A 20,147-nucleotide genomic window follows, 5' to 3' on the forward strand; every position below is an offset into this window, starting at 1 on the left:
GGTTTAGAGAGTGGAAGAGAGGGAAAGGCAGAGAGAAACATCAATGTGAAAGAAACACATCCACTGGTTGCCTCCTGCAAATGACATGGCTATGGCCCCACCTTCACCTCACTCACATCTGAAGGACAGAGGAGAGCTCACACACTTCCCACCTTGCTTTTTTGATGGGTTTCCAAGAGCCATGAGAAATCACTTTGTCTGCAAAGCTTCTCCAAGTCATGCACTGCTCCCCAGACCTCTGTGTGTCTTCCCTGGTCCTCTCCTAATTGACAGCTCTGGTGACTGCAGAACCTCCTGACACATGGGTGAGTTTACATCAGACAGAGGAACCAATTCTGAAGGCAACTCACTTTATTAGGAAGTGCTGGATCTAGCCTCCAGTTATAATACTGCTGTGTGATCCCTCAGATGCTTTTAGGTCAAGGCTTTCTCTGGAAGTCTCTAATAAACTGAAGGTGTGCACTGAGCCATCCATGATAGAAGTAAAACAATTACCACCCATTCTTGGAATTCAGCCATGACATCTGTCTATCTAGGATGCAGGACACAGTAGTTTGGTTTCACTTGGAACCTGGAACTTGCATTAATTTCCAAATCAATACTTTATTGCCTGAATGAACTCAGATATTGTGTGTGGCTATTTCAGGAAAAAGGGATAAAACTTGAACTGGGTGAACAATGAGGAAATCAACACATAATGAAGTGACAATCCTGGTGGTGTGCCTGCTCAGACATGGTGAATTCTCCTCCATGGTAATTCATCCTCCAGACCTGGGTTTGCTTTTCCCATGTTGCACATTGATCCATGTAGCGATTATTTTCTTCCATATCTAATGTATGAAACTGGATCTACAACAGAGTCTAGAGAATAAACACAACAAAGGTGTCAGTACAGCTGCTTCACGTTCAGTACTAAACTCTCCTGAAGGAATAGGTCCTAGCAGCTCTTTCTGTGTCTCTATAGTTCATGCTTCTGGGACCCAGGGACCAACACAGAGGCTCCTCTGTCCCCAGCACTCGGCCCACTGGCTCTAGGCTCACACTCTGGTCTTATTTTATCTTCTGATCACTTTGGAGGGGAAATAGTGTCGGATGGAACTTCCCTTCTCCTGAACTTGAACTTCTTGCACTTTTACTACTTTCTAGCCTTGTAAGAATTGATTTCTCTTGGTTGTTGTTACTGGTAAAAGTCAAGGCATCGCTTTAAAAAAAAAAACAAAAAAAAAAACTTCTCTTTTTATATGTACAACAATTTTCTCTCCTGAGTCTTTCTACAGGTATCCTGCAGCAGGTGAGCCCAGTAGGGAGGGCAGAGGCCCAGATGTGGGGAGCACCCTTGGGCATGTCACACTCTGAAACGATGACCGTTATATCAGTGTCCAACCTCAGAGCTCCCTATATAGCAGGAGGCCATGCAAATAGGGCCCCATCTGTTCATAAAAATCAGCCCAGTCCCAGCACCCCAGGAGTTCCCACTCCCATGATTAGGACTGAACACAGACCACTCACCATGATGTTTGGCCTCAGATGTGTTTTCCTTGTAGCTATTTTGAGAGGTAATGTATGGAGAACAATAGACACTGAGTACTTGAGTCACATGAGTGAGAGAAACATTGTACGGGCCAGAGTTCCCTGATCAGAATGTCTCTGTGTTTTCAGGTGTCCAGTGTGAGGTGCAGCTGATGGAGTCTGGAGGAGGCTTGGTGCAGCCTGGGGGGTCTCTGAGGCTCTCCTGTGCAGCCTCTGGATTCACCTCCAGTAGCTACTACATGAACTGGGTCCGCCAGGCTCCAGAAAAGGGGCTAGCATGGATCTGTGCTATTACTCCTAATGGTGAGAGCACATACTACGCAGACTCTGTGAAGGGCCGTTTCACCATCTCCAGAGACAATGCAAGGAACGCGATCTATCTGCAAATGAACAGCCTAAGATCTGAGGACACGGCTATGTATTACTGTGCAACAGACACAGTGAGGAGAGGTCAGTGTGAACTTAGACACAAACTTCCCTGCAGCAGAGGCTGCGACCGCTAGGGGGCGCTCAGGGTCCCTGAACACAAGAACCATCCCAGCAGCACGTGCAGTTGAGAGGTTGGGCTGGTTTCCTGTGTGGTTTCCTCTCTGTGTCACAGTTTCCCTCAGGGAACCTCTGGATTCGTGATCTGCACTTACCTCTGAAGTCTCTGAGTTAGAAAGTTTGTTGTAAACAGAGAGAACTTTCTCATGTGTACATATTGCAGAGTGTCTTTCAGAAAATCTTTTGCCCAAAGGACTATAGATAATTAAATATGCTAAATCAGGTCCCCTAAATCTAAGCAGAAGCTGTGCTAATTCAACAGTGCTTCTCTACACAGTCCAGGGCCCCAGCCTGACAATAACAGGACACATGGATTCTGGACAGTGGCCACCACCGGCACATGAACACAAAGCTAGAGAAGACCCTTGGCATTGACTTGTCGTCACTCTCAGCACCAATCACAGGTGACATCATGAGGAGGAGGTAGAGGGACCCATAGTGCTTTGGAATAGATGCCAGGCTGATGTCCTACAGACAGAGGCACCTTGAAAAGGGCTATCTCTTCATGGATGTTTCTGTTGGGAGCAGGGCTGGCTTTTCAGCCAGTCAGACATTGTTTCCTGGCTGACATGGCTCAGTAGTTGGACATTGAACTATTGACCAGGAGGTTAGGGTTTGATTATTGGTCAGGGCATATGCTGGGTTTGCAGTCTTGAAACCTAGTGTGGAGTGTGCAGGAAGCACAAAATAGATGATTCTCTCTCATTGATGTTTCTATCTCCATCTCTTCCTCTCTGAATTCAATAAAAATATTTTTTAAAGAAAATATATTTGGACACCCCAGGTAAGAACACTGGTTTTATTGTGGATCAATACTGGGGGCAGGGAGGTTCCTACTCATAGGAGAGGCTTGTGTGGGTTCAGTGTACCACCTGCAGGACACAAGGGAGCATCCTCATTTTCTCTTAGTTTTTCATGTGCCAACAAGAATGAGGGATGAACCTTAACTTGTCAGCATCAAACATAAAAAATAGAGTCTGGGAAAGAACCAAGATGATGAAGTAGGTAAAAGCCTATATTCACCACCTTCCACAACCACTTGAAAATTACAACTAAAATACAGAATAATCCTCATTCAGAACAGCCTGAATACTGGCTGAATGGAAGTCATACAACTAGAGATGGAAAGAAGAAAGCACATTAAGACTGGTAGGAGGGCTGGAGATGAGGAATGGGATGGCCCAACACTAACATGTGCCCATATTTTAATCAGGAGGGAGATCGTCTCTGTGGAGGCTTCCTGTGGTGAGCTTGAGGTCCAAGCCCCACACCAGATCCCCAGCTCAGGGTTGCAGAGCTGGAAAGAAAAGTCCCTGTCACTTTGGGTTGTAAAAAACAATCAGGGTTTGTGGCTGTGTGACAAGAAGGCTGCAGGAATCAAAGGGCCATTGCAGGGACTCACAGGGTTCCACTTATTCTCTGCTCCTGGGCCAGGGGACTCAGACTTATACAGGAAGGAATTTGATTGTTTGGCCTGGGGGCAGAAACTCAGGGTTGGCTTTCTCCAAGACTGGAGTGTTCACAGGGGTCATTATTTCTTTGTTGGGACTTCCCCTGTTCATAGGCTGACTGGCAGCCATGCTTGAGTCTCCATCAGCATAGAATACACAGTTTGCTCCATCCTGTGATCCCCTGAGATCCTGCCCCATCCAATTTTCAGCCCCACCAAACTGTTAGTAGCAGCTTTTTCAAGCGAATGGCCTGTCCTGGCTCAGGCTTCAGGCTTACTAAAACCTCTCAAATAAGCTGCAGCTGAGGACAGCATGCTGAAATACACACATAAAAAGCTCAAGATAGGGCACTAACACCAGTCTGACATGCCTCACAGTTAGGCCTCACCTGGGCACATCAAAGTCCAATACAAATAGCAAATAGCAGACATATGCAGATCCTCTATATTTTCTGCTGGGTGGTCCTAGGCAGTTTCTGACTTTGTACCACCCTGGATGCCCAGACCCAGTGAACACAGTAGACAGTTTCAAACCATAGGAGATTACAACTCTACACAGCCACAGGTGACACATTGAATGGACAGACTCAGTGAGCACTAGAGTCCTACTAAAGCCAAGTCCTGTTCCAAAGGAGTGTCTCCTGAATAGCAGCTCTCCTATTGTAGTCACCACTTGTCCTCATAGCCAATTGGCCAGGAGGGCAAGTCCTCTTAGTGATGCCAACAGAAATCAAGGCTCAACTACAAGACTATGTACACTGCCCACACAGAGGTGCACCTAGAGTGCCCAGCTCAGGTGACTGGGAAAGCTGAACCACTGGGCTCTACAGGACACCTACTATACAAGGCCACTCTACCAACTGCAGGAGACATAGCAGCTCTACTCAATACATAGAAACAAGCACAGTGAAGGAGCCAAAATGGGGAGATAAAAAACATCCTCACAAATGAAATGAATGGAAACATGCAAACTACTGGATACACAGTTCAAAACCATGGTTATATTATTGTATAATTCAACAGAAGAGCAAAAACAAATAATAATCAAAACATATGAATATAATATTAGAACCCTCTGGGACAACTTCACTGGTTCCAACATTCACATTATGGGGGAGCAGAAGGAGAAGAGAGAACAAAATATTGAAAACCTATTTGAAGAAATAATAACAGAAAACTTCTATCTGGTGAAAGAAATAGGCTTACAAGTCTAAGAAGCACAGGTAATTCCAAATAAGAGGAACCCACAGAGGGCCACACCAAGACACATCATAATTAAAATGTCAAAGGCTGAAGACCAATAGAGACTCTTAAAAGCACAAGAGAAAAGCATCCCATCAGCTGATTTCTCAACAGAAACTTTGCAGGTTAGAAGTGAGTGGCAAGAATTATTCAAACTGATGAATTATAATGACCTAAAACCAAGATCACTGTACCCAGTAAAGCTCTCATTTGGATTTGAGGATCAGATAAAGAGCTTCACAAAAAAGAAAAATAACTAAAGGAGTTCATCACAAGCAAAACAGTATTATATGACATTTTGACGGATATTCTTTAAGAAGGTAAAAGAAGAGGGAGAGGAAGAGAAGGAAAAAGAAGAAGAAGAAGAAGAAGAAGAAGAAGAAGAAGAAGAAGAGAAGGAGGAGAGGTAAAATATGAACAATAAAATGACAACAAATCAACGATTTAACATAATAATAGAGCAATATGCAAATTAAGCACCACTTCTCTACACAAACCACCCCCACCAGCCAATCAGAATGAGTATGCAAATTAACCTAACAAAGATATTGGTTAATTTGCATATGCAGAGGGTGGTAGGAGTGAAGACTGAAGACAGCATAGAAGGAAGACAGAGGGAAAGTGGAAAGCAAGGTGTCTCTGGCTGCTGGCAGTGTGTGTGGGGCAGGGCAGGGCAAGGTGCACAGTGGCATCCAGAAGCAGCACAGTGGGTCAGGTGAGTGGGGCAGGGCATGCACTGCGGTGGTGGCAGCTCATATGTGGCCATGGAGATGGTAGCAGAGGTGGCCACTGGGGCAGTGGGGTGGGTGGGAGGAGTGGCCGCAGTGGGAGAGGTGGGGGTGGGGGAGAGGTGAGGATGGCAGGAGGTTAGCCTGCAAGAAGTCATGCAGTAATATTCCTGCAACAGGTGCCTAGTTGAATCATAAAATCAAAATAAATAAACAAGAAACTAAAGAACAAAATAAACTGCTGAAAAAATAGAATCAGAGACATGGAAAGATGGAAAAGACTGAAAAATCTCAGAGGGATTAGGTGAAAGAAGGTGGAAAGAGATTAACCAAATGTCTCACTTATGGAGACAGACAGTAGGACAGTGAAGGCCTGGGGTGTGGCAGAACCTAGGTGGAAAGGGGAAATGGGGTGGGGGGGGCATCTGTAATATTCTCAACAATATTTTTTTAATAATAAACTCTGACTAATTATTTCACTAAAACCTACAAAGTTTTAGTAAATAAAAAGGTGCTACCAACCATTGTGGGTAGAAAATAGGTTTAGGTCTTTCAACAGAAGAATAATGGCCACCTGGAAGCACTGTTAAGAAACAATAACAGGATTTCCCAGATGCCATAGTTCAAGGTCAAGGGCAGACACTGACAACACTGCAAGGTCATCAGCTTGTTCTGAAGGACCTGGGTAAAATTTGTGCTTCCAAAGACCAGGAGTATTCTCAGGTGGGGGGGCTCTATTGGAGCAGGCTTCTAATTGGGCAGGGTCATGATTGGACATTTTAGTTGATGCCATGGGCACAATGCATGTATCCCTCAAATAGTCACACATAAAAACCCAATGCTCAAGGAGATGATGTTAGGAGGGAGGATATGGGGATCTTCTTAGGTCTTGAGGATGGAGTTCTCATGAGTGAGATTCATACCCTTAAAAAAGAGGGCTGAGAACCAGATGTTGTGCTCAGTGTTTGAGTGTCAATCTATGAACCAAGAAGTCATGGTTTGATTCCTGGTCAGGCTAGATGTCCTGGTTGTGGGCTTGATCCCCAGTGTGGTGTGTAGTGGAGGAATCTAATCAATGGTTCCCTCTCATCATTGATGTTTCTATCTCTATCTACCTCTCCCTTCCTTTATGAAATCATAAAACTATATTTTATTTTAAAAGTGGGCTAAGGAAGCTCTCTTCGTCCATCCAACTTCTGAGATTACAGAAAAAAAAAAAAAATCAGCCACTAGGACCCAGGTCCTCACCAGAATCCCAACCTGCCCCCATCAAGTCTTGGATTTTCCAACCTGTATACCTGTGAACTCCCCACTCTGTGCACTGTGTCACAGACCTAGAAACAATGGAGTGTGGTGTCATATGACCATCAGGTCTGACCCTGGAGTTTCACTGCTGCATTGGTTGTTCAGAGTACATCCTCTGTGTCTCCCCCCGTGCCCCCCAGTGATGGACCAGAACAGCGTTTCTCTGATGTGTCCTTCAAGAGACAAAGTTTCCTGGAAGAAGGTCAGGGGAGGCTCTGACACAGCTGTGGTGAAAAGGCAGCATTAGAGCAGGAGGAAGGAATGAGCCCTTTTGGTACCTCCCACATCAGCACAGAGAAAGGCGAAGGGTCACTGGAGGTGAAATCTGTAAATGCCTGGTCCTCCCAGTCACCAAGTCACAGGAAAACGGCTGATGCCCTCCTGATGCTGTGGACACCAAGGCCACATGGTAGGTCCTTTGGCCAAATGGCTTTAAGGGTGCATTTAGGTTTGACCATTTTAACTGAAAGATGTCATTCTTCCAAACTTTCCAGAGATTGTCTGTAATAATGACAGTGGGTACTAGAATCCTAGTGGCTCGCTACAGAGCATTGGATATTCCTGTGATGTAAGCCTGTGGATGAGTCACTTGTAACTGTTGGTCACCCATTGCTGGGGTAGGGTGAAGAGGCTGAGCCCAGAGAGTGTCTGAGGCAGATAAAAGACTCTTAAGTATGCAGGTTCCTTTTCCCCCTACCTCTCTCTCTGCTCTGATAGACCCACAACCACCAAAGGACTTGGGCAATGGTTATGTCTGGAAAGCACAGAACAGACTTGCAGGGCCCTAGTTTTGGGAGCTGGAGGTGGTGAGGAAGCTCTCTCTGGATATGGACACGTGGACCAGGACACAAGAATAATTTACTCTGAGCTGGAATATCCTGGCCCTGTGGGTGGGACATGATTTTAAATTATCTAGGGTGTAATGATGATGGTGGTATTAACAACAGCAGCTGCACTGAAGCACACAGACTAGCCACCCTCCTGATAACTGGAGGTGCTAGTCATTTGGAGCCCAGGGGACTGACTGTCCACCCAGGGACTCCCCTCCTTTGTCCCTAAGAGGAAGAGCCCATGCAAAAGGGGAGTTCCTTCTGCTGATAAGCCAGAACCAGCCCCTGTCCCTGCACCTCTTGGAGAGCAGCCTCACCCCCGGGACCTGTGGTCTCCATTTGCCCCAGGAATCAACTCAGAGGAAGCACCATGAAGTGTGATCTGAGCTGGGCTCTTGCTTTCATGCTCTTATATGGTAACTTTATGGAGAAGCTGGGCTTTGTGAGTTTGTGTGAGTATGTGTGGTCCCAATGACAATTCTCCTGTCTGCAGGTGTCTAGTGTGAGGTGAAGTTGGTGGAATCTGGGGGAAGCTTGGTGCAGCCTAGGGGGTCTCTGAGACTCTCCTGAAAAGGCTCAGGATTCATGTTCAGTGACTATTATATACATTGTATCCTACAGACTCCAGGAAAGGGATAGGAGTGGGTAGGTTTTATAACAAAGCCGACTGTCACGCTGTAAGGTCAGGCCTGTTTCTAACTGCCCGGGAAACGGCCAAGAGATTGCAATCTCAACCTTATGTTTGCATTTCCCCAGGCCAATTTGCCAATTTCCCCAGGCCACCTGGGTGTGGTTTCTGCCTATAAAAGCTTGTAACTAACCTCTGTTCAGGGCTCTCAAGCGGCAGTCTTTTTCTGGACTGCTGCTTGTGGGTCCCTGCGCAGCGCTTGGAATAAACCTCCTGCTCTTTGCATCAAGACTCGGGCTCTGCGTTTGATTTGGGGTCGCCGCTCATCCTTTGGACCGGGGGTCTTTCAGGCCTTACATTCTGGGGGCTCGTCCGGGATCGAGCGGCCCCCCCCTCAAGCCCAGAACCGATCTTGGAGGTAAGAAGGGGTACCCCGAAGTTGTCTGTCTTTGTCTTGTGTTCTGTTATCTGATCTGGTTCTGTGTGCGCACTTCTGCAATCTGATCTGGTTCTGAGTTCGCAGCCGTTCGGCAACTCGTGAGAGTGGCCGAACAGTGGTCGGTAGACGTGTCGGAGGGCCACAGGCTGCAACCCTGGGGGACGCCCCAAGGGTGCAGGAGAGCCAGGGGCGCCTGGCGGTCTCCTATCAGGTGTCGGGTTCGAGTCCCAGCAATCAGGTGTCGGGTTCGAGTCCCGGCAATCAGGTGTCGGGTTCGAGTCCCGGCAATCAGGTGTCGGGTTCGAGTCCCGGCAATCAGGTGTCGGGTTCGAGTCCCGGCGAAGATCGGATAGGTTTGGTTACTGAGACAGTGAGGCAGCCGCGACCGTCTGCCCCAATCGTGTGTTTGTGGAAGAGATTCAAGTGGAGACTCCTTGGCTCTGTCTGGGTTTGGAGTCTGGAGATTCCCTGGTTCTGGTCTGAGTGAGTGTTTTGTGAGTGTTGAGAGAGTGCGGCCGCAATCGAGTGTGTGGGAATTGGTAAAAGTGCAGTGTTTTTGTTTTTACTCTTTTGGATTTGTTTTGGAATTATTTGTTGCCTAACAAATTGGGAAGAAAGAGAAAAATGGGGCAAGGAAACTCAAAGGAGAGTCACCTAAGTCCCCTTGAATGCATGGTTAAAAATTTTCCGGACTTCAAAAAAACGAGGTGAAGGCTATGGTGTTTCCGTAGATGCCTTCACTCTCCGGAGACTGTGAATTGGAGTGGCCGACATTTGGGGTTGATTGGCCTTCAACAGGGACCCTAGACATGGGGCCCTACACGGGAGTCCGGCGGATAGTCTATAGGAGCCCTGGGCATCCGGACCAAATTCCATACACTGATATCTGGATTGATGTTCTTTTTGATAACCCCAAATGATTGAAGGAGTGTGGTTGTCTCCTTGACAAAGGAAAATTGGGAAAGAGACCTCCCAGGTCCATCTTACTCACCCGGCCACAGGCGAGCAGAGAGAAAGAAAGAAACCTTTAATTTGTTTAAAGCTGAGTGCTCTGGTGGCAGCACCGCCTTCGTCACCTGGGACCCGTTTGCTCCCTGCCTCCATTCACCTCCAGGAGTTGAGTAGCTGGAGGCAGCAGATAAATTAAAAACTGGTTTCCCAAGTCATTGTAAGCAGCTCTTGAAATTCCCCGCCATGAGGCGGAAACTAGATGGTAATGGTAACAAGTTTATGTGAATGGTGGTGAATGGCCCTGAATGGCCAGGAGTCTTTAGGTAAAGAATGTGTTCATTTGCATTTGAATGCTGCTCCAGCAGCCCACAATGGTTAGTCTTTGTCATTGGTATCAGCTAAGCAGAGTCATATAGCTACTTAAGTATGAATTGTGATTGAGAAATGTAATGTTGCTTGCCAGCTTTAAAGGTTCAAAGTATAAATTGAATTAGGAAAAGTTAATTGCAGTAACTAAATGCCTAGAATATGGCAGGCTAAATTGTATTACATGTGATAAGAATAAGCAGTAATGATCAAAGATCTCAAGGATTGGTTTATTCTCATTTGTCAGATGAGGAATCTATATGATGCTTGAGCCCTATCCAGGTTGTTTCATACAGACCTAAGTAAATTTGTTGGGAATTTATAGTGTGCCTCTTGTGAAGAAGTAGGCCAAGTCATATATTTTTCTCTTAATGTAGAAAAAGTGATAGCCATATTAATTTGTTTTGTTTTGCTTTTCTCATATGCCATTGTTATCATTTCTAATTGCATTGTAAGCTTGAATTTGGGCTTGTACCTGCATCTTGTATTTTGTTTAAACTTTGGGAATAATTTTTGGTTTCAGTCATGTGTGACTACTTTATAGATTTAAGTAGACTTCAATAATTTATTTAGAATTGTGTTAAAACAATGTGAAACTGCTTGGACACTTTTCACCGTGTTCTATTAGGGGATTTAAAGGCACAGTTAAAATTCTCCTGTGCCCCTTTTCAGTCTTATCAGAATCTGAGATCTTTATCTGTAGGAAGAATGTGGCAGTTTAAAATTCAAGCGGCTATTGGGAACAGAGTGCTAGACCTGCTCTCTCTTCCCTCTGCCTTTCCTAAATATTCTAAAATAATGGTTATAGATTTTTGAAGGACATAGGAAGAAGGTTTAAGAGCTAATGTAAAATAGTGAAAGTTTTTATAAAAGTTGTACATGTGATGAGAAGGTAGGGAGCGACTGACAGTCTATCTCCAGATTCTAGTGGCCGGCCTCAGAGGAGCCGCGCGTCGGCCCACCAATTTGGCTAAGGTAAGGGATGTCCTTCAGGGACCCACGGAGCCTCCCTCGGTCTTTCTTGAGCGACTAATGGAAGCATTCAGGCGGTACCCTGCGACCGAGGGGCAGCGGGCTTCGGTGGCTATGGCCTTTATTGGCCAATCTGCTTTATACTTTGCAGGACTTAGTTAAGGAGGCAGAGAAGGTGTAGACAGGAGAAGAATCTCACGCGCATCTTGGCAGCAGTGGTAGGTGATAAGGGAGAGGTAAGGGTAGAACCTGGGCGATCGCCTCCCACTCGACCGAGATCAATGTGCCTACTGTAAAGAAAAAGGACACTGGAAGAGAGAATGCCCAAGAAGGCAGAGGAAGGAGAAGGAAGCCAAGACCATTTTGGCCTTTCATGAGGACAGTGACTGAGGGGGACGGGGCTCGGAACCCCTCCCTGAGCCCAGGGTAACCATCCAAGTGGAGGGGAAACCAGTAGAATTTCTGGTGGACACAGGAGCACAATAAAAGCTCCCTTGGGGCCGATATCTAAGAAAACTTCTTGGGTCATTGGGGCCACCGGTAATGAGCAATACCCGTGGATGACTAACCGGACTGTAGATCTTGGGACTGGGACGGTCACCCACTCTTTCCTTGTGACCAAAGTCTCTTGTTGGACGAGGGGAGAGTCCAATTCGGGGCCCCCGTGACATTGAATCCTGCCTCTCTGCTACCAGAAGCAGACTTGGAAAAGAGAGAGATTCTGCATTCCTGTCAGAAGATATTGGCTGAAGAAACGGGGGCCAGGCGGGATCTCAGAGACACACCCCTACCCGGGTCCCCCCTCATTTGGTTCACAGATGGCAGCAGCTACCTCTCGGACAGGAAGAGGAGGGCAGGAACCGCGGTAGTCAGCACGGATGAGGTAATCTGGTCTAGCAGTCTGCCAGAAGGCACCTCAGCACAGAAGGCAGAACACAAGCCCTCAGGTTGGCTGAAGAGTCAACATCTACACTGACAGCAGAGGCCATACATGCCCCCAAAGAAGTTGCCCAGGGCACCAAAAGGGGACGTCTGAGGTGGCGGAAGGGAACAGGAAGGCAGATGTTGAAGCAAAACAGGCTGCCTTGGGACTAAACATCCTGCCGCTAGCAAAAGTCTCTTTGGACCCTCCTAAGTCCTTCTCTTACTCCCCAGAAGAGGAGGGGGAGATGGCCAGAAAGCCTGGCAAATACGTCAAGGATAAGTACGGGGTCTGAAAGGATAAGGCAGGTGAGAAGATAATCGTCCCTGAAGAAATGGCAACACCGCCTCACCCATCTGGGTCCAAAATCCGAAAGCTCACCTCCCTAGCCGAGAGAACTGTCGCTAGCTGCAAGGCATGCTGCAAGGCATGAAATTCCCACCCCTCGAAAGGGAAAGGGGAAATAGGCCGGGCAGCTATTGGGAAGTTGACTTTACGGAAGGAAGTCAAGCCGGCCCGGTAGTCTTTAGCGAAACGACAACCACAGTAGCCAAGATTGAAGACATCTTTCCCCGGTTTGGAGTTCCAGAGATAATTGGTTCAGATAATGGGCTGGCATTCATCGCCCAGGTAAGTCAGGGAATTGCCAAGGTGCTGGGGATTAATTGAAAATTGCATTGTTCATGTAGACCCCAAAGTTCAGGACAGGTAGAAAGGATGAATAGAACGTTAAAAGAGGCTATGACTAAATTATCCTTAGAAACTGGCGTGACAGACTGGACAGTCCTCCTTCCCTTTGCCCTATTCCGTGCCCGGAATACGCCCGGGCCCCTGGGAGTAACCCCTTTTGAAATCCTTTTCGGGGCCCCACCACCACTCACTGTTGACCCGTGGACAGAAACTCACGCCCCTCAATCCCTGCTCGCTAGGTTGAAGGCGTTGGAGACGGTCCAAAAGGACGTGTGGGTCCCTTTGGCTGACCACACCAGTTCCAGGTTGGGGACTTTGTCTACGTTCATCGTCACTGGACAGCCAACTTGGAACCCCGGTGGAAGGGACACCCACCGCCATCAAGGTAGACGGCATCGCCTCCTGGATCCATGCCTCTCATGCCAAACCTGCACCACCGCCTGACGATGGATGGACTGTGGAGACTGCTTATAGACACTCTTTGGGGATGGTGGCTGCCACTGACTCCTACTCGCGGCGGGTCTTGATGATGCCCCGCCCAATCAGTTCCCCTTTTATGGGAGAACAAGGAGTGAGGCCCGGCGGTGTGGAGGGGCTGAGGTTTTCTTTTGTGAGAGCCGGTTTCACTAACCCTAGCTGTCTTGCTGGGGCTAGGGGTAACCGCCGGGGTGGGGACTGGGACAGCAGCTTTAATCCAAACCCCACAGTAAGCTGGAAGAATCCCTGACCTCGCTGTCTGCGGTAGTATTACAGAATAGGGGGGGGGCTAGACCTCCTGTTCTTGAAGAACGGTGGCCTGTGTGCAGCTTTGAGAGAGGAGTGTTGTTTTTATATAGGTCATTCAGGCATGGTGAAGGACTCTATGGCCAAGCTGAGAAAGAGACTAGACAGGAGGCAAAGAGATAGAGAAGCTCAACAGAGGTGGTTTGAAAATTGGTTTAATCGTTCCCCGTGGCTCACCACCCTAATCTCCACCTCATGGGGCCTTTGATTACTTCTAACCCTCGGGCCCTGTATCGTAACTGGGCAAGGGGAAACAGAATATGAGTTCCAGGGTTGAAACTCAGTCCTGAGAAGAGGAGGGAATGTAAGGTCAGGCCTGTTTCTAACTGCCCGGGAAACGGCCAAGAGATTGCAATCTCAACCTTATGTTTGCATTTCCCCAGGCCAATTTGCCAATTTCCCCAGGCCACCTGGGTGTGGTTTCTGCCTATAAAAGCTTGTAACTAACCTCTGTTCAGGGCTCTCAAGCGGCAGTCTTTTTCTGGACTGCTGCTTGTGGGTCCCTGCGCAGCGCTTGGAATAAACCTCCTGCTCTTTGCATCAAGACTCGGGCTCTGCGTTTGATTTGGGGTCGCCGCTCATCCTTTGGACCGGGGGTCTTTCAGGCCTTACAACGCCACAGAATACGCTGCATTTGTGAATGGTGATTCACTACCTCCAGAGATGATTCCAAAAGCACTGTCTACCTGCAAATGAACAGTCTGAGAGCCAAGGACATAGACTTGTATTACTCTGAAGAAGACATAGTGAGGGGAAGTCAGTGTGAACCCAGACACAAACCTACCTCTAGCCAAGGCTGTTACCAGCAGGGACACTCAGGGCACATAGACTTTGTGTTGCAGCCCCAGGAGCAGTTGGAGTTTCCTCTGATGATTCTGGGTTTTCTCTCCACATAACACTTTAACCAAGAGTCTCTCTAGACCTCTGTGACTACCACTAATGGCTCTGTCTTTCAGCAGTTTTATTATAATAGTAGGAACAGTCTCACATGCAGCACTGGTGAAGTTTCTTGTTTGTAGGAAAAGAAATGCAGAGGGTGATAGTACAAAGTAGCTTAGGTGTAGGTGGATCTCTCTTACCTCCTCCCAGAAGCAACTGGAAATTACAACTAAGGTGGGGATCATTCACCCTGAATTACCAACTAAAGGCTATCTGAAGAGGAGACATTCCCCTGGTTGGCAGGCCACATGATAAAGAAATAACTCAGCTGCAGAGGTTCCCCTAAAGGTGTGAAGCCTAGGTTAGGCCCCACTGGGAGTGCCAGAGATGTGAATAGGCACTCACATAGCACCCAGCTGTGAAATGCAGGGAAGTTTCCATTTGCAAAGGAGAGGTAGAGACCACTGGAGACAAAGCCCCTTTAAAGGGCTGTGAAAGAAAAGAGCCACATGCTAACCTAACAAGCTCAGGGAAGGCCTGTGTGGCAGTCCTGCTAACTCAGAGACCTAAAATAACCACAAAAGATGGTTTGAAAATTAAATATCTACTAACTACAAACAGGTTATAGTGGGTAGTCATGTCCCAGATATTTCACCTGACAAAGATCAACTTTGATCTTCTTTACTGAGCCCATCTGCCTTCCTGCCTAGATAACATATCTGTGAGATGTCTGGGTAACTTTGTAACTTCCTTTTTACCCCGGACCCCTCAGGCCACAACAAATGGCTTCCAGACATTCCCTCATTGTTATTGTTACCAAGTTAATTGTCAACTGTTAATTACATTAAAGTATCCTGTATCCATCTCTGTAAAAAGAAGCTCATGTCCATCATTTTACCTTTTACCCTACTCAGAGGTTTCCCCCTTCGCTCTGTCCCACCTCCCTAATCTATCACCAATGAATTTCATGTAACTCACCTACGTCCCTTTCCTTTGACTGCAATGTATAAATATAGAAATGTAACCCGCCATTCTCCGGAGCATTATCTCAATCCCTTGAGGTTCTGCTTCCCAGCATATTTTGGCAGTTTGCTCAAATAAACTCACAAAAATTCTTTACAGGTTTCAATGTTTGTTTGTTTTTTGTTAACAGGGCCAATGAGCAAAATATGTCTTAGCAACCACTCATGCTGTGCTCCAAGGAAAAAGGGTGGCCAGATAGAAGTTGTCTCAGAAGAGTCAGTATGGCAGACTTTGGGGAGGGATGTGGGGGATGTTACGAAGGGAGTCCCCAAGAGATGAACCACCGGAGCCAATTTGATTAAGCATGCTAGAGTTTATTACAAATTCGAATCCGGGCTCAAACCTTGGCTGACACAGCAGCCAGCAAACACCCAGGTGAGAGCCCCAGTGGAGGGGCAGTCCCTCCTCTTATACCTCTTTTTCCCCACCCCTCCCACCATTGGTGTGTCACTCCCAGATTGGCCCCTCAGGACAAAGACCTGGCCTTCCTGAGCTATTTCTCAGGTAGTTTACACAGCCTGGCCTGTTTTTGCCTCAAGCAGAATGTCTGTTCTGACTTCAAACAGAAGTGCAGGATGCTGCTGTTTTGATGATGCCAATCTCCTAGCCAGGTCTGGAGGTAGGTCTGCATATCTTATTACAAAGGAATTCCCGGCACTGAGTTACAACTGACTTTATTTTTTTTTTTACTTTTCCCCCCTGGCTAGGTCTGTCTCCAGAGTCCTTATATCTTGGGCAGATGGGGCCCACTGTCACAGGGGAAGAGCTTCCAGGACCCTGTACTGAGCCCTCATCCATCCTTCAGCAGCCATCTTTCCTGGGAAGATCACTCCATACCCAATGGCATCAGCCTGGGGAAACCAATTCCCCCACCTCTGGAACCTTGTCACCCCCGCCCCCTGCATCATAAGCCCTGCTGAGGAGTCAGGGGCATAGGCCTGGGTGTAGGTGTCAAGACCCAATTACAACAGGAAAGTCCACATAACCCACAAAGGGACATTCCAGAGCACCCATCTCAAGACAGCAAAGAGACTGCACCATTGAAGCTCACAGGACACCTGCTACATAAGGCCTCCCTACAAAGACTGGGAGTTATTTTAGTTCCATCTAATATATAAAAAGAAACACAAAGAGACTGCCATTTTGGGGATGCTAGGAAACAGGCCCAGAACAAACAAGAAGAATCTACAGAAAACAAGCTAAATCAAATGCAGGCAAGCAATTCATCAGATATAGAGTTCTAAGTAATGGTTATAAGAATGTTCAATGAACTTGGTGGGAAATACAGTGACATGAATACTAAATAGAGACTCTGATAAGAACCAGTTGAAAATTAACAATATCATTTCCGCCATCAGGATACAGTGGATAAAACTAAAAGTAGGTTGGATGAAGCAGGGGATTGAATCAGTGATTTAGGAGAAAATATAAGGGGAAAACAGTCATTCAGAGAATAAAAAAAATAGTGAAAATTGTTTTAGGAAAATTTGGGACAACATGGAATGAAACATCTGCATCAGTTCAGTATCAGAATGAGGAGACACTGAGCAAGTGATAAAAAAACCATTTGATAAAATAATGACAGAAAATTTACCTAAACTGGTAAAGGAAAAAGACACAAAAGTCCAGAAAGCAGAGAGAGTCACAAATATGATGAACTCAAAGAGACAACAGCAAGACACATCATAATTATGACAAATATTAAAGGCAAAGAGAGAATCTTAAGAGTATCAAGAGAAAGTTACTTAAATACTTTAAGGTAGGTAATTATAAGGCCATTCCCATAAGACAGTCTGCTGATTTCTCAACAGAAACTTTTCAGGCCAGAAGGGATTTGCAGAAATATTCATTGTGATGAAAAACAAGAACCTACAAACAGAATACTTTACCTGCAATGTTTTTAGAATTGAAGATGAAATAAAGATTTCTCCAGACAAGAAGAAGCTAAAGGAGTTTTGTTGTCTCTCCCCCCCGTACCATAAAACTAGTATTACAAGAAATGTTAGAGGGTCTGCTGGAATAAAGAGGAAGAGGAGGGGGAAAAGAAAATTAAGAAAAAAAAAATACAGCAAAAGCATAAAATGGCAATAAATATATACCAACCAATAATCACTTTTAATGTAAATAGCTTAAATGCCACAATCAAAGGACATAGGGTAGCTATTTGTGTAAGAAAGCAAGTCTAACATATTATATATGCTTACCACAACCAATAAAATCCAGAATGAAAAATACACACAGAGAAAAGTAAAAGGATAAAAAATAAATTTCATGCAAATGGAAATTAAAAAAAATACAACAAAAAATTGGGGTAGTAATACTTACATCTGACAAAATAAACTTTGAAACACATTATAGAAGAGACAAAGAAAGACACTACATAATAATAAAAAGAACAATCCAACAAGAGGTTATAAATCTGATATGTCTGGTAAACATTTATGAACTCAACAGAGGAGGACTTAAATATATAAAGAGAATCTTGAGGCAGGCCTGTGTTGCTCAGTGATTGAGCTCTGACCTATTAACCAGAAGGTCACAGTTGGATTCCAGTCAGGAAACATGTCCATAATGTAGACTCACTCCCCAGTACCATGTATGTAGGAGGCAGCCGATCAATGATTTCCTCTCATTATGGAAGTTTCTTTCTCTCTCTCCCTCTCCCTTCCTCTCTTAAATCAATAAAAAATACATTTAAAGAAGGCAAATATTGAAGGACACAAAGGGAGAGATTTACAGTATTATGTTCATTGTACTGAACATTAACACCCAATTGACATCTTCCAGACAGAAAATCAATAAGAAAACACACATCTTCAATGACATACTAGAGCAGATGGATTTAATTGAATTCTTTAGAGCATTCTACCCCAAAGGAGCAGAATGTACATTATCTCCAAGGGCATATGAAACATTTTTTAGGATAGACAACATGTTAGTCCACGAGCAAATCAATAAGTTTAAGAGGATTAAAATTATATCAAGCACCTTCTCTGACTATAATGTTATAAATTATAAATAGAACATAACAAAACAAACAAACAAAACACAAACACACAAAGTCTTTGAGGCTAAGGAACATGTTACTGAAGAATAAATAGGTTATCAAAGAGATCAAGAAAGAAGTCAAAGTTACCATAAAACAAATTAAAATGAGAACACAACAACCCAAATCTAAGTGACACAGTACAAGCAGTTATAATAGGGAAATCCAAATCAGCACAAGCCTGCCTCAGGAAAGAGGAACAAAGATAGCAATCTAACACTACACCTAAAGGAATTGGGATAAAAAACCTGGAGTGAGTACAAGGACAGAAATAATGAAGATCATAGAGGAAATAAACAAAACACAGTCTAAGAAAACTAATGAAACAAAGAGTTAGTTCATTGAAAAGATAGACTAGATTGACAAACTTTTGAACAGACTAGTCAAGAAAAAAAAAAAAAAAAAAAAAAAAAGATAGAGCACACACCCCTAGAGGGCTTGGCTCAGGGGATAGAGAATCAGCCTGCAGAATGAAGGGTCCTGGTTTCCATTCTGATCAAAGGCACATGCCAGGGTTAGGGGTTCAGTCCACAGTGGGGCACATGCAAGAGGCAGGTGGTCAGTGGTTCCCTCTCATTATTGATATTTCTGTCTCTCTCCCTCTCCTTTCCTCTCTGAAAATATTTAAAAAATATATTTAAAAAAAGATAGTGCACACAAATCCTATATAATAAAGAGATAATATGCAAATTGACCATCATTCCAATACAAAAGATGGCTTCTCCATGTGGTCAAAGATGGCCACTCCCATGTGGATACAAGGTGGCCACCACAAGATGGCCAGCAGGGAAGGGCAGTTGGGAGGGACAATGCCTGCAAGGGAGGGCATTTGGGGGGCAATCAGGCATGCATGAAGGGAAGTTAGGGGCAATCAGGCCAGCAGGTGAGAAGCTAGGCATTGATCAGGCTGGCAGGGGAGTGGTTAGGGGATGATCAGGTTGGCAGGCAGAAGTGGTTAGGGGAAATCAGGTAGGCAGACATGTGAGCAGTTGGGAACCAGCAGGCCTGGATTGTGAGAGGTATGCTAATTTGGAAAGGGTGCAGGCTGGGCTGAGGGACACATCCCCACACCTCTGTGCATGAATTTCATGCACTGGGCCTCTAGTAAACAAAATGTAAAATATATATATATATATATATATATATGAAAGGGAAGAGAAGTTACAACTAACTCCATAGAAATAGAAAGGGTTTAGGCTCTGGATCTGAGCTCGCGGCCACACCTCCAGGCCTCATCTTGGCAGGGCATGGCCTTTTAACCATGCTCCTCTGTATGTGTGTGAGTGCAGATGGACTGACAATGACTTCCTCAATTATTACTTACAGAGTGAGTCCCTGTAGGGGCACATGCAGGTGAAGGAGCACGGCAAGGACCGCGTGCAGCCAGGCTCCAGGCTAGAGGACTGGAAGCTGAAGGACACGCAGAAGTGCAGCCAGTGGGAGGAGGCTTCGATTCATTGTGAGGCCATGTGAGTAATGACCCCAAAGCTGTCCAAGTCCTAATTACCTGGACCAGGGAAGTGTTACCTTCTAGAACAGAGACATTGTGAGAATGTGCATGTAGGAATCAGGGATTCCCTTCCCACCAGTTTTCAATGAAATATTCCTTATCTTTCTTAATCCCTACCTACATGATCTTTAATGTTTCTGTTCTAATAGCTCCTGATCACCATTATTCTGGTATTTCCTGTGATGATACAAACTGTCTCTACTATGCCCTGTACTTCCTTCTGGTCATTCACTGGAGAAAGTTTTAAACTTTTATGTCCAGTAACTCTCTATCCATGAACATCAGGCATAATTCTGTCATGTGACTC

The 20,147-nt window shown here is 45.6% G+C and overlaps 2 gene segments (V, D, J or C); both read left to right on the forward strand.

The window, feature by feature from the left end:
• The first annotated feature begins 1,466 nt into the window (after positions 1-1,466).
• LOC118727605 lies at positions 1,467-2,048 on the forward strand. The segment is given in 2 exon segments: positions 1,467-1,556; positions 1,660-2,048. Coding segments are annotated over 2 exon segments (450 nt in total).
• Positions 2,049-7,909: 5,861 nt separating this feature from the next.
• LOC118727606 overlaps positions 7,910-20,147 on the forward strand; it is a 28,929-nt gene continuing 16,691 nt past the window's right edge. The window contains 1 exon segment of the V gene segment in view: positions 7,910-8,047. Coding sequence covers positions 8,002-8,047 — 46 coding nt within the window.

This window comes from Pipistrellus kuhlii, unplaced genomic scaffold (genome assembly GCF_014108245.1).
Source record: "Pipistrellus kuhlii isolate mPipKuh1 unplaced genomic scaffold, mPipKuh1.p scaffold_m20_p_25, whole genome shotgun sequence".
Lineage (NCBI taxonomy): Eukaryota > Metazoa > Chordata > Mammalia > Chiroptera > Vespertilionidae > Pipistrellus > Pipistrellus kuhlii.